The sequence below is a fragment of the Mus caroli genome, chromosome 6, assembly GCF_900094665.2.
Source record: "Mus caroli chromosome 6, CAROLI_EIJ_v1.1, whole genome shotgun sequence".
NCBI lineage: Eukaryota > Metazoa > Chordata > Mammalia > Rodentia > Muridae > Mus > Mus caroli.
Window position 1 is genome coordinate 19,000,655 of NC_034575.1, and position 15,306 is coordinate 19,015,960.

The 15,306-nt window shown below is 42.7% G+C and overlaps 1 protein-coding gene across 10 annotated transcripts in view; it reads right to left on the bottom strand.

Moving 5' to 3' along the window:
* The window catches only part of Cadps2 (calcium dependent secretion activator 2), a 534,832-nt gene extending 522,595 nt beyond the window's left edge, over positions 1–12,237 (bottom strand). For all 10 annotated transcript variants that reach the window (XM_021164381.2, XM_029478701.1, XM_029478705.1 and 7 more), the window contains exon 1: positions 11,606–12,237. In XM_021164381.2, the coding sequence (XP_021020040.1) occupies positions 11,606–11,953 (348 nt within the window). In that variant the 5' untranslated portion in view covers positions 11,954–12,237. The remainder of the gene's footprint in view (positions 1–11,605) is intronic.
* Between the last annotated feature and the right edge of the window lie 3,069 nt (positions 12,238–15,306).

Consider the following 15,306-nt stretch of genomic DNA (forward strand, 5'->3'; position numbering starts at 1 on the left):
AGAGTCGGTATGGAGAGAGATAGAGGGGTGACTGTCCGGATTGGGTGGGCAGAGAAACAGCACCATCATCTGGTAAGTGGGACAAGGGGACATGCTTATAGCAGGTGGGCTTTCCAGTGGTCCCACTGATGATATCCCAAGGAATTAACCAATCTCAAGGGATTAGCTCAGCACTAAACACCCTAGACACTGGAGTTCAAGGGCATTCTCTTCTCTTGGAAACCTCTTCCACTCTCCAGATTTTCTTTTACTTTTCTTAATTTCTCTTTTTTTTTCTCCTCAACTATCCTCTTCTCTATAACTCTATAAATCGTAATCAAGCTTACTTCTGCTTTGCATACTGCCACAGGAGTCCAGACCTTTAACTTTCATCAACATGAGAAGATGGACTCAGAATCATGGTCCCAGACCTAGCTTCAGGTCTTCTGTGATTATCAGCATCTGACATCCTAGGTCCCTAGGCCATACTCAACTCTCCAACACTCCATCGACCATTATTTTTATTTTGTGTGTGTATTTACTATGTACAAGTTCATGTATATGACTACATGTAAAGGTAACAGCTGATGTCAAGTGTTCGCATCTGATTTGATACAGGACCTTTTAAAACCTTGAGCTTACCAATTTGGCTAGACTGAGAGTGGCAATTCCATTGATCTTCCTGACTCTACCCCTTCGGCAACAGAACCAGGTTTTTTACAGGGCTGCCACGGATGCTGACTCGGGACCTCACGCTTGTGTGTAAGCACCTGACTAACAGAGACATCGCCACCATCCAGTGAAACTTTTCAAAGAAGAAACATGGATTAAGATAATATCGCTTAACTAATTTGCAAGAAAGTAGGGGCTGGAGAGATGGCTCGAAAGTACTAGCTACAGGTTCAATTCCCAGCACCCATAAAGCTGCTCACAACAATCTGCAATTACAGTCCCAAGGGATCCAATGCCCTCTTCTAGTTATTTGCAGACAAAATTCCCAAACTCATAAAAATAAATTTAAAGACAAATAAATAAAGTCCACTTGGCAGGGTCCATCTTTAACCCACCTCAGCACTAGGATGCAGGGGCAGGCCAATCTCTGTGAGTTCAAGGTCAGCCTGAGAGTTCCTGGCCAGCCAAGGCTACATAGTGAGATCCTGCCAAAAGAAGAGGAGGTGGGGGAGGAGGAGAAGTGGAGAGGAGAAGCAAGAGGAGGAGGAAGAGGAGGGAAAGGAGGAGGAGGAGGAAGAGGGGGAGGGAGGAAAAGGAGGAAGAGGGGGAGGAGGGGGACAAGGGAAGACAGGAGGAGGACTATGACTGCTACAGTGATGACAACTGAGAGGAGAGGGAAAGGGAAAGAAAATCAAGAAAGTGGAGAACAAGTCAACTATGCTAACATACTTTGAAATTCTATAAATGATCAATTTTATGAGAATGGACAATTGAATCTAGACCTGATAAAAATCTAAAATGGGTTCTGGATTTGGATAGTATAATGAATAATTCTTTCACCTGCATACATTAGAGCATCTGCACCCCAACAGTGATTGAGAGCACACAAACAGTGGAAGGTCTCCCAGCTAACATCACTGCTTTCCCCCATCTACAGTGATGGCTGTCAAATAGAAAATGACAGATTGTTCTCTTAAGAACTCAAGTATAAAACAACAACAACAACAAAAAAAAGTGTACCAGAGTCGATAAAAATCAAATCTATGCAGGTAAAAATTACCTTGAAATTGCAGATTTCATTTCATAGAAAAATCAAGGCACCTAACATAATCGATGAAACTTTATAGCATTCAGTATAAATTTTTGATGTTTTATTATTAATGTAGTTAAAATTATTTTTTATTTAAAACAAATTTTATTTAAAATAAAAAGTACTTTGTTTAAAAAATAAAAGAGAGCCGGGCGTGGTGGCGCACGCCTTTAGTCCCAGCACTCGGGAGGCAGAGGCAGGCGGATTTCTGAGTTCGAGGCCAGCCTGGTCTACAAAGTGAGTGCCAGGACAGCCAGGGCTACACGGAGAAACCCTGTCTCAAAAAAACAAAAAAAAATAATAATAATAATAAAATAAAATAAAAGAGTATCTTAAAATTTTAACCAGCCCCGGTAAAACACGCAAACCAGTCTCAGTAAAGCCTCAGAAAGCAGGTTAGTAACTAACCCTGGGCACTCTGACCAATACAGTGAGATGGAAGATGGAAGAAGGCCAGCTACTACACAGGACAAAGGCTCCCCCATCAGCAGCAATTTGCCCTGCCAGACAGAAACCTAGAAAGATCAATATTATGAATCAACTGTGTGCCGTCAATATGCACAATCAATGACCAGTTAGAGCATAAAAAATTAAAGGGCTCTCCATTTCTCCATAATTAGATAAATAAATTATAGAGAAATTTGCAGGCTACAATAAGAACAACAAAGTATAAAATGCTCAAAACTAACTATAATTACGAATACAAGGGCTCGGTAAAATCAAAGTATCAAAAGATTCCAAAAACAAAAGGACTGAGGAAATGGAGAACTAGGCTGAGCGCCTCCGTGACTGAATTTAGTGCAAATATTGTTCTCAAACAGGTTTAATTACATTGAGAGTTTAAGATGATAGCACTTCAAATGGAGAATACTCAAGTAATTGACACTATGCTAAATAAGCTACACCCAGTATCTCATTCAATCACAGGAACAGGTGAAGTAGCCAGGGTCCACTGAGATGAAATATGCTAATGAAGTGAATGATAAGGGAAAAGTCAGGAAGGAAGGAAAGAATGCTGAAAGTAAAGAACTTGACCCGGAAGAAGTAAAAAACACTATTAGAAATTAAGATATATAGTAACCATTAATCAAAATTATATGATACAATGAAGAGGAAACAGAAAAAAAAAAAAAAACAAAACCTAGGTTAAGGCATTAAAATAATTAGCCTGGAAAGAGAAATACATACATTTTTGACCATTAACCCAAGAAAGGACTTCCAATTGCTTTATCTTTCAAAATGTGCTCAGAATAATAACTAATGTAAAACTCACATGGTAAGAACCGAATAACTGGTTGACAAACAGCCAGTATGACTAACCACTCTAAGACTTGAGTAATCAAAGGTCGGCCTTGTAATTCAGTGGGTAACTGAGAAATGAGCTATTCAGGAAAATATCAATGAAAGTCTTCCTAAAACAAGCTGAAAGGTTGGCGATAGGAACATCTTGCTCAAAAATGCCATGACAGGGCATGTCAGAACTAGCAGGCCAAACCAAATTCTCAGGAGAAAAAGGAAACATGGGGAAGTGCGTTAGACTGCAGAGGGTGGGGAGTCAGCCTCATAAGCAATCAGAAAGGACCACATTAAACTTCTTCTCAGTAAAATGATTGACAAAAATCACCTTTAAAGCAACCGGGCCCTTGGCCCCAGTCACGTTTCTTGTGTAAAAGTTCGTCACCTACTTGAAGGTTACATAATGGAAACATTCAAATCATAAAATTTATAAAACTTTGTGATAGCATTTCTATCAGCCCAGTGGACCTTTGGATGCTTTTCTGCTTTTCATTCCTGTTGTTGTTGTTGTCCTCTTCATCGTCCCCCCCCAACACCCCCCCCACCTCTCCTGCTGGGAATGGAACCACAAGCCTTACACATGCTAAGCCCACCCAGAGCTACTTCAGCCCTGGAGATGCTTCACAGCATGAGCTGCTTGCAAATGCAAATCAGCTGTTCTCCAACTAATACTTAAAAAAATAATAATAAAATAAAATAAAAAATCCCGGGGGCTTTCATTAACTAACGTACATCTGTTTTCTTAAGTTCAGAAGACAAATTTTATTTTTTACTTTTGAGATTCTAATATAATTACAATATTTCTCCCTTTCCTTTCCTACCTCGAAACCCTCCTATATACACATGCCTGTTCTCCTTCCAATTCATGACCTGCTTTACTAATTGTTATTATATGAATATATATATGTATATATACATATATATATGTGTATGTATATATACATGCATATATATACCATATGTATGTATGTGTGTGTATAAATATATAGAGAGAGAGAAAGAAAGAGAGAGAGAGAGAGAAAGAGAGAGAGAGAGAGAGAGAGAGAGCGAGTATACATCTATACGTTCCTAAGTATAACCTGATCAGTCCATATAACATTAGTTGCATGTATATATGTTTCCAGAGCCGACCATTCAGCACTAGACAGCCAATTGGTGGGCTCCTGCTCCCAGCTTTCCTTTGTTAGAGTTGAGGCCTCTTGGGCTTTTCCTGATCCACTTGGCATGTCCACTGTGTTGTTCTTGTTTAGTTCCTTTTTCAGGCAGTCATGTTGGTGAGACTTTATGTGGCACGTCTTTACCTGCTGGGTGTAGCTTGTTATTACTGGGAGATACCATCTCACAGAAAAACCCCTGATTCTCTGGCTCTTACAGACCTCCTGCCCTCTCTTCTAGAGTGTGCTCTAAGCTTTGGGTGCCAGAGCGTTTTGTAGATGTAGGCACTGGGACTAGGCCCACAACCCTGCATGTTGATAGGTTGTGGTTTTCTGTAGTGGTCTCCATGTGTTCCACAGAGAATATTCCTTAATGAGGAGTGATGACTACCCTTTTCTGTAGATATAAAGACATATGTTAACAGATTTTGTTAAGTAAACTAGTGGTAGCAGATTCTCCTCCAATAACCATGGCTTCACTAGCACCGAGTAGTTAGTAGTTAGTTCCAATACCAGGTATCATATCACTCTTGTTGGGCTGGCCTTAAGCGCATTAAAGAGCTGTTGGTTACCACCAAGGTATGCATACCACTAATACACCATCAGGGACATCATGCCATGCCAGTTATTCATGTGGGTCACTGGTGTCATACTGAGTACAGTTGTTTTGAGAAAACTACATGCATGACTAAAACACACTATATTCTTACTATATTCTTTTGACTAAAACACACTATACTCTTCTTTTTTTCCTTTTTCTTTTCTTTCTTTCTTTTTTTTTTTTTTTTATAAGACTTTTGTGAAATTGACTCTTCTTTCAAGGAATTGCTTGGTCTGAATCCATCTTTGAGATTTCATGACAATCTTCTTCCCAGTATCACTTGGCAAGGAAAACATCACTTAAGCTTACTTCCCGCCCCTCAGTTCCCAGAGAATTCTGTGTTGGTAGTGATCTACCTATGGTTCCATAATAAATTAAGACTTTTAAAAAGACTAGTAATATTGCACTGATTTCCCATTGGATCAATTGAGAAAATTTTCATACCTTACGTAACTTTATTGTTGGTGTTACCTTTTACTTAAAACAGAACACCCATTTAATCACATAGTGTTCTTATTGATTACAAATCCTTTCCCCTTGCCTAGGGAAAAAAATAAGACATTTTTCCCCTTTAGAATAGTAGATCTCAACTTTGGCTACACACTGAATTCACCTGGGAAGCCTAAAGATACCTTCCCAACCTGAGACTAATTTAATTAGTCTGAAATATCACCTGAATAATGGGATTTTTAAAAAAGCTCTCTGGATGATTATAATAAGCAGCCAAAGATGAGACTTATAGATTTTTCCCTAAGGAGAAAAATATATAAATCTTTAAGTCCATTTTTAAGTCCAGCCTGAGGTTTTTCTTTAATGTGTGGTTTCCAACTGGATCCTCAAAGGACAAGGTATTCCCTGTTATTAACCAAAATACAGTGGCTATAAGAAAAAAATGTTCATAATTTTGAACAACTCCACCATTTGATATGAGACTAGTCTTTCCTCTAAACAATATATCACCTGTGCAATCAAAGTGCCTACCATTTTGCAATCATGTCTTTCACTTATGATTACATATCATGTGAGTATATACCTTCATATTTTCCAATTGAAAAAATAAGTCACAATTAAGTTGGAATTTATATAAGATATGTACAAGAACTCTAGTGGCTTGCCCCAAAGTGTGATTTTTTTTTTCCTTTCAGAATTTCCATATTTCACAACCTGGAAGTCATCTTTCTTAATTATTAAATTTCATTTTTACTTATTTGTTTGTGTGGAGTGGAGATATACATACGTGTGTGTGCACACATGCCAGGGTGGATGTGAAGAGATCCAAAGACAATGGGCAAAGAGTGCCTTCTCTCCTTCCACCAGGTGGGTCTCAGGGATTGAACCTGGGTTGTCAAGCTTGGTGGTAGGTGTCATTGCCTGCTGATCTGTCCAAAGGATCCAGCTTTCTCAATTCTCTTAGGAAAGCCTTTAATGACCATATAGTTTTTCTTTATTTATTTCCTGAGAGTACAAATAAATGGAGCTCTCAAAACAAAACAAAACAGAAAAAAAAAATAAGAAAAGAAAAAAGAAACAGAAGAAGTAAGATTCAGTCAAGATACTTTATTTCACGGTACAAGGAGTCTTAACATATCAAAATAAAGAATGATTTCATTCTTGAAAGAAGGGAAGTCCAATATTGCTTAATCCATTTGAGTGCTCATTAGCACAACTCATTCTACTAAATTAAGTGCTGCTGCTGTTGCTGCTGCTACTGTTGCTGCTGCAGTACCAGGACACCCTGTGGAGGGGTGGATGAATCAGCTAAAGGAATAAGCATTTTTCTCTGAGATACCATTTTTAAGTCCAGCCTGAGGTTTTTCTTTAATGTGTGGTTTCCAACTGGATCCTCAAAGGACAAGGTATTCCCTGTTATTAAAGGCAGCAAACACTGTAACCTATTCCTTTGATATTTGTCCCACACTGTACCAAAGCCCAAGAACACACGGGAGGAATGATGGGGGCTCTTTTAGAACAGCACCAGGTCTGCTGGAAACTACAGGCAAAGAAGCAAGACAGATTGTGGGGGTTCACGGCTGCTTTCCTGTCCCTCCGGTTGGATAATGGCATAGAGAAGGTTTCTTGGAAGTCATTGCTTCTGCGTCAATAGAGACTTCCATTGTCAGAGCTTTCTTCAAAAGGACCCTTACAGGTCTCAAAGCATGTTGAAGGGTAAATGTTCCACAGAAAACTGGAAGACACATACTTTCCTGTTACATCCTCTTTCCTCCGTTCTAGTTCTCACTAAGTCTTTGAGGCATAACTAAACCTGAGACTTGCATGTGTTTACCAGGTTCTATATGCCATGCACTACGCATACTAAGCATACAGTATACTTAAACATAGCATCAGGCCACAACTGTAGTTAAAGGCCCCCAAAGGAAGGCAGGCAACACATCACTCAGGCAAACGGGTGCCAAACAAAAGAAAGATGCCCTCTTGGGACTTGCAACCTTGTCATTCATTTCTAACAAGGCTGACTTTCCTGAGTGCGGGCATCATAAAAGTCATCAGAAGATTAAAAATAAATAAATAACAGAAAGTCAACTGTTTCCAAAAGGAGATAAAAGTGGTCAATTTTTTCAAAGGTTGAATATGCCTATCAAAGAGCCTGGAACTAAAAGTGCTTCAGATTTGGGACTTGGGAAAATTTGCATATATATTACATCGTATCTTGGGGATGGGACTGAAGCATAAATACAAAATGTATTCGTGTTCTCTGCTCACCTTATACACACAACCCAAGAGTAATTGCTGTTACATAGTTACAAACTATGACTTTTCAAATAAAACTAGATAGGAAAGGAGCCACTTATAGACATTTACAAAGTTTTACGATTTTTAAGCATCTCGGCTTCTGGATGCTCAGGTTATGGATGCTTTCCTCAAACTACGAAACTCAAAGGAAAGAAAGGCAAATGTGTATTGTGTACTGTCGCATCCAAAGCTGTATTCCCACCACACACGCTTGCACATCAGTTTTACCTAAGACAGTTCTGCAGCTTCAAAGCATTATTTAGATACATTTCTCAAACACAGACTCCCAAGGACTATGTGAAACAATGAGAGATGATCGTATGAGGAGGTTTATTTCATAAAACGCACTGCGCATCATCTTAGTGGCAATGCACACGGCAACGCATGACCATGCACATATGAATCATGCTGAAAGTCATCAGGTAAAACTTCCATCTTTTATCTCATCTGTTTTTATTTGTAGTTCAAACAAGAGCTGGCCTTTTTCTTAACATGTTATAGTCAATAAAAAGTAACAGAGAAATGACTTAGTACAAACCTCCAGGTCCTGCTTAATGAAGACTATCATGTCTTATAGTTGTGTTCATTGTCAATAGTTATGAATATAGACTTAGAGTACAAATATATCTGTGAAGAGACTTCTCTTCTATGTTGGCCCAAGTGCTCGTCACAGTTTCCCCAACCACGAAGGACCTTCCCCTCTAGGTTCTCAATGCTTTCTAAAAGCCTAATGAGCATTGATCTTATTAAATATATATATATAATTTGCTTCATTTTTTAAATGTGCTTTTCTAGCTATAACATTCATCCCTCCTCTAATCATCTAGAACCACCCAAGGGTTGTGATCATTGTTAGTTCTATAATGATGTAAATACAATCAAAGCAATGAACACGGTGGGATATCACGCAGTGCTTCCTGCTGGAGCCATTCTGTGGTATCTGTTTTGTTATGGTGCACATGCATCCTACATGCAACCCTGCCTATGCCCAGTAAGGCAGTGAGACCACCTGGTACCGACCTCTGTCACAGAAACTAACCCAAGTCTGCTCCCGGGATATTCTGTGAATGCATCAATAATCACTGCAAGCCTAACGAGCATCAGCTGTTAGTCCTCTGTGTGGAAGTGTGCCAGTCAAAAAAAACACAGGTATACATATTTTCACTAAACTGAGTTTAATACTATTTAATGTCTTCAAATAGTAAATGGATGCAACCTCTTATTGGTTTGATGGGCCACATTAGCCACGTGAAAAAACAAAACAAAAACAAAAACAAATCAAAAAACTAAATAAACCCTGTAGTTCAGCTCTGGTTCCTAAAAGCCAAACAGCCCTAACAGTGAAAGCATTTGCCTACAAAACCGAGGCATGGCCTCCAGCTTCAGGCTCCTATCTCTGGGATGAATTTTCTTCAGTTACCGGATGAGGACCCTTTCAGACCTCAATTTCTGATCCTCTGAGTTCTCAATGTTGGGAGAGGTGAGGAAGCGGTTAGAAATCAAATGTTTTGCTGCCTGCCTGACTACCTGAGGCTCCAGAGTAAAAGTATACAATGGATTAGTGATTTTGCAATTATCATGGTACTTTCTTTTTATAAAACCCAACTGTATAATTCAAGACTTAAAGTAAGTTTTGGCATTAATTGTTGGCTTGTGCATCAAATTCACATGAATACAGTTAAATTCCCTTTTTATTTTTCCTAGGGGGAACCCTGGCTGCCAAGAATTGCTCCAGCTCCCTTCAGCAAGAAGTATGTCTTAAAAAAAAAAAAAAAAAAAGTAGAGGATCTTCTGAATGCGATAAACGCTTAGGCTCTTTGTTACAGAGCCTCCCCCATTAAAATATCAATCACTGAAGTTCATCTGATTGGGCTTGAGGCTCTCAAGATTTAAAAACAAAAACTTCTAAGCACTGCAAGTAATCTTGCATAGAACGCGTGCAGTGTTTCTCTCCTCTCCTGAAGTTGGGTTTATTTTAGTAATGTCTGAGTAACATTACATCAACAGTTTCCTCAGTAGCATTGTGAGTACACCTGCTTGCCAACTGAAATAATTTCTAGAGAAACAAACATTCTATTTAAACAGGAAGAGCTAGGAGAACTACATTATTTGTAGAGCCACGGGAGAGTCCCCTTCCCTCACAGACTACAAGTAGGCACAGCAGAAATGAACCAGGAGCCAATGACTTTCTTCAAAGGGAGCCTAAAGGGAGCCTATTCCAAACACAAATAGCCTCTTGATTTTTACCAGATAATGATTTTTACATATTAATATACTGAAATATAAACTAAAATGTCATGTGAAAGGTGAAACTAGATACTGGATGATACTCATATATTTTGTACAGACTCCTACCACAACATAAATATAAAACCCACACTCGGTTTAAGAATGACTACTGAGGTTAGCATCTGCTGAACGGACAGAGTTGTTACAGACTCTACACACGCAGCACATAAGGATGGATGGCCCTGGGTAGGAGTGGAATCCCAGGCTCACCATACACCCCAAGAAACTCACCCTTCCCCTGAAGGGTTGCAGCTTCAGCCATGCCAAGTGGCTCTTACTGGGAAATGCTACCCTGACCCACTTCTCTCAGAGAGCAAGAGGAGACTGCCTGGACTGCATAGGTCTCTATCTGCCCAATGTCCTAGGAGCTAGAAGGTTGGGCTACCTGAAGAGCTTCTGTGATTAGCCTTCAGTAGTAAAGAAATGCCCCCAAAGCACTCAAGAGAATGATCATTCCAGAAGAGCTGCTCGTTTGGATCTGATTTTGTGAAGTTGGGAGGAACGCTTAAGATCTATCCTCTTGGAAAATTTTAAGTATGTCATACAGTATCGTTCACCTCAGGCAAACTCACAGTTGTCCACCTCCCCCTAAACTCAAGGTGTTGCATTCAGTAACTACGCACAGCTTTTTTACATGCCAGACATTTAAGAAAATGAAATATTGAACAAATGTGAATAGGACGGTTTCGGTAGGATGCATGATGAGAAACTGCTTCCTCTGGTCTACAGTTTTATTTTAAAGTCGATTCAAAAGGTTGCCAAATTTCTAAAAGAAAGGTCTCACATGCAGGAGTTACTATTTCAGGACAGTGATGAAGGACTGTACATGTAGGTATGCTCCAGGCAATCCCCAACCGCGCCACAAGCGGAGGGGACTGTTACAGATTTCTTCAGAGCATCTCAGGCTCAGTATGTATTCCATTAAAGGGTTTCCCTGACTATTCAGGGTTTCTATTCTACATATTTACCCAATTAAGGTGATTTAAGTTGTTCCTTTCGTGTATGGTACAGAATATCAGATTTCTGGGGTCCCGTTTTAAAACAACTAAGGTAGACATTTTATCTGACAGAACTTCTGTAAATCTTTAGGGAAGGAGCCATAAGCAAAGCATTAGCTAGTTCTTCATCTGTCATTAACAGTGGACTTCATTAAGCCTGCCATGGCCTAGAATTACTCATAGCCTCTCTGGATGCATAGCTTCCTCGGTGTTTGCATGTCATGCCCTGATTGTTTGGCCACACAGAAAACTTAGCAATATAACTTTGCTTTTAATTCACCAAGAAAATGTCTAGTCCCTTGCCCTAGTGGAGATTTCTCTGTTACAGGAAAGTATTCGTGCTCCACCTGCTTCAGCTAGCTACACACTCAGTCTGTCTTAAGGGCAAAGCCCAGCTCATACACCCCACAGCAGCCCAAATTAAAGTTGTTGCGAGTTGTATTCTAACCCTGTCCCAACCTAATCTGCCCAGGTGTAATTACTGCAGGACCTGCAAGGTGGGATCAGCTGATCAGTCCATGTCTTGGGGATGGTGAGGTGCGGCTGCCAGCTCCTGCCAGTTCAGGCCAGCTCTGGTTAGCTCCGGCTGGGGTTAAAGACCTAAGCACTCCAACCTGTCCCAGACACCCCTCAAAGACCTACTAAAATAGTGTCCAGCCCTTCGCAGAAGGACGGCAGCAGGTGCCCCTGAACTCTCCCAGGAGAAAGCCCCCGGGGGCGGGAGGATGAGGGGGGTAAGTGGCCGCAGGAGGCTCCCAGTCCCGCCGCCACTCACCTTCTGCTGCCTCCGGGCCATGTCGGTGGGCTGCTTGGCGTTGAATGGGTACGCGATGCACCTCACCACGAAGACGTAGAGCTGCAGGCGGATGCGCCGCTCCTGCTCCTCGTCCAGCTGCAGCTCGGGCTCATTTCGCCCCTCGCTGAGTACCGAGGGGCTCGGGCTCACGGGTCTGGCCGCTCCGCCGCCGCTACCACCACCGGAGCGTCCCGGCGCGTCCCGCCGCCCTTCCCGAGCCGCGGCCGGCGGCGCTCGCTGGGAGCCGCCCGGCGCCACCAGCACCTCGCGGCTCTCCTCCTCCAGCCCCTCGTCCGACTCCTCCTCGCTGGAAGACGGGTCGAGCATGGTGCTGGCTGGGACGCCTGGGCTCGGCCCGCGATCCCTGGGGCTTCTCGCCGAGCGCAGCTGTCCCCGCGGGTTCGCGGGAGCCTAGGTCGGTACGCAGCGGCCGCAGAACGAAAGGGAAAGTGGCCCGGGCTTTCCGGACACCTCGAGTTCGGCGCCCGAGTGTTTGCCGCGGCCAGGACGCGGGGCGGGCAAGCGGAGCGGCGGGAGGCGAGAGGCGGAGTTAGCGCGGGGGCGCTCGGGGCGCCCGGGGACCGCGCGCCCAGCCTCGGGCGTCCAGCCCGCGCGCGCGCCCAGCCCCGCCGCCGACCCCCGCCGCCGGCGCAGGTGAGGAACCTGTGGCGCCTCCCGAGCAACACGTGGAACGGAATGTCGAGGAGCGGACGCGGGGACGCGAAGTGCGCGTGCGCGCGCCGCCGCGCCCGCCACCGCCTGGACCGGGCGGCGGGTGTGCCGGGCGCCCCGGAGCGCGCAGTTTGCAGAGGGCGGGTGATGCCGAGCCCAGACCAGCACAGACGACCCCGGGCCACCAAGTACCCAGTAGTCCTGCAGGCTTTCTGTAAGGGTGGCGGCGGGATAGGGACGGGGAACAAACACAGTCTCCAAGAGAGAGCTCCGGACAGTGCTGGGACCTGATTTGTGAAACCTGAGTGCTGAAAAGTGGGACCGGCTGCCTTCCCCTCGAAGTATTATTCTTTCTAGGAGACTTGAAAAAAGTCTCTCTCCCTTCTTCGTTGTAGTGGGACACTCTCCAAGAAGTCCAAATTGCAATCCTCACAGCACGGGCATTAAAAGGAAAGTTGGCGCAGCGGCCGGTCTGGTCCGGGGTGGGGTGGGGTCTTTTAAACTGGTAGGTATTCCTGTTGTTTCCTGCAAACCAGCGAGCAAATTAGATTTTACGTTTGAAAATTGAAACTCTGACAAACACAGCTCAGTTGTTTCCTATGTTGAGATAGAACTGACTCAAACAAAACAGGTTGTTTTGGGTGGACAGACATTCAGCAAACATCCGAGAGAAGGCCGGTGTCCAGCATTGTTAGCTTATGACAGAGGCACAAGCGAGGGCACACAACACAAAGTCACTCTCTTTCCTGGCCTCAAGTGGGCGTCTCATAGCTGCACCTGAAGGCTGAATTATCTGCGCTGATTTCTCGCAGTTTCTTTTGCCATTCTGTAGCTTCTGTCCTGAGCTCAGACAGAAGGGGAATTGCACAAAACAGGCATTCAACACATGAAACAGTGTGCGGTGACACTCCAGCAAGGAGGCTGCAGATCGCCAGGGAATTAACACAGGGCAAATTAAGCACCCACCAGCGCTGAGCTTCTCTGTCCCAGGGCCAAGCTGCAGTTTAAACTTTTCCAGGCCATTTGGTGGTTAGATACACAAACACTTTCCTTCTGCATCTACTGACGCTGTCCCTCAATGGAGAAAAAAGAGGGCATTTACTCCTAGGAAGCCTTCTCCATTAGTTAATCCTTGATTTTGGTCCCTTAGTAATTAAAAAAAAAAAATGTTTCATGCCTACTAGCTGATGGTCAATAGTAAGGAAATATATATATATATATATATATATATATATATATATTAAAATTGGTATATTTGAAGACTTTTGGACAAAGTAGAACAATAAGTGAAAATCAGTTTGCAAAACTCTGTGAGAGTATTTATCCAACGTGATTATCAAAGTAACCTCCTAAGGCAGATAGGTGACACTATTGACGACACTTATTTTTTTTTTATTATTATTTTATTTTTGAGAGAGAGGGATTTTTGAGACAGGGTTTCTCTGTATAGCCCTGGCTGTCCTGAAACTCAGTCTGTAGACCAGGCTGACCTCGAACCCAGAAATCTGCCTGCCCCTGCCTCCCAAGTGCTGGGATTAAAGGCATGCGCCACAACTGCCTGGTTAGGAGGCACTATTCTGATGATTGCCCTTTGTACCAGATTTTGCTCTAAACTCTACAAGCATTACCTCCACTATTTATTTTCAGTTCTACAGTACACATATGGAACCTGAGGCTACAGCACCAGCCACTGATGGGCTATAGACTCCCCATGGGTTCTCATTTCTAGAAGCAGTCTTTTCTGTTGTAATTTCTCTTGATTGTAAATCATTACATTAAAATGTCGTGTTGATTAAGCTGGGGATACAATTCTCAAAGGCATAAGAGTACTGGTTTAATCAGTCGTTCCTTTCTTTACTTTCTTTCCAGAGTATCTTTCAGTTTTATCAGTCACTACTACTGTTACTTGGTGTGACACCTGAGTACTTTCTCTCCATTTGATGCTTATTTTCTTCCTGTGAAAAATTATTAGAACTCGAAGATCCCCAAGCTTTGGAGATCCCACAGAAAAACATGTAGTAGTCTTTTCTCCAAGAAGATGAAAATAAAAGGCATAATTTAAATATTCAAAAATAAGTCAGAAAGGAAGGAAAAAGAGTAAAAGAACAAATGAAGGCATAGATTTCAGTTCATAAAATATGGTACAGGTAGAATCTATTGATAGGCAGTTATACCTTAAGATTTAGAAGATGAGTAAAATCTGGGGCTAGATTTTGTGGTGGTTTGAATGAGAACGGCCCCCCATCGGTCCATAAACTTGAATATTTTGTCTCCCGTTGGAACTATTTGAAAAAAATTAGGAAACTTGGCCTTGTTGGAGACAGTGTGTAACTGAGTATGGGCATTAAGGTATCAAAGGCTGATTCCCAACGTAGCCCTCTGTGTCTCCTGCTTATGGATCAGGATGCAAACTCTCAGCTACTGCTCCAGTGCCATGTCTGCTGGCAGCCATGTTTCCCACCATGATGGCCATGGACTCACCCTCTGAACTGTAAGCCCCTAATAAACTCTTTCTTCTAGAAGTGGCTGTGGTCAGGGTGTCTCTTCACAGCAAGAGCAATAGCTAAGCCGGCAAAGGAGTTCTGAGTTGATGCTTTGATGGCTGTTTTGAAAAACCACAGACGTAGGGTGGATACATTGTCCCTTCCTTGGTTCTTGGGTTGTGTTTGAGAGGCATTCCCTGCTTTCCAGAGAAAGGTGATGAATTGGGCTACCTGAGTAATTAAATAAATAAGGTTTCTAAAATGGGTAGATATGTAGCTGAAGCAAGCAAGCATATGCCTAGTTTTGTTTTCAGTGTAACTGCTATCACATTACAATTGACAAAAAAACAAACAAAGCTCAGGTAACCAACTCCTGATGGTGGAGCTCTGGGGCAGCTGGCAAGCCTGCATGACTGGCCATCTGAACAGACTGTGAGCAGAGGCTCTTAGTGTTTGGAGCCATAATACTGAGGGTCTGAATGAGGGCAAATTATGTTAACGCATCTTAGATTGGTTCCTCCCACT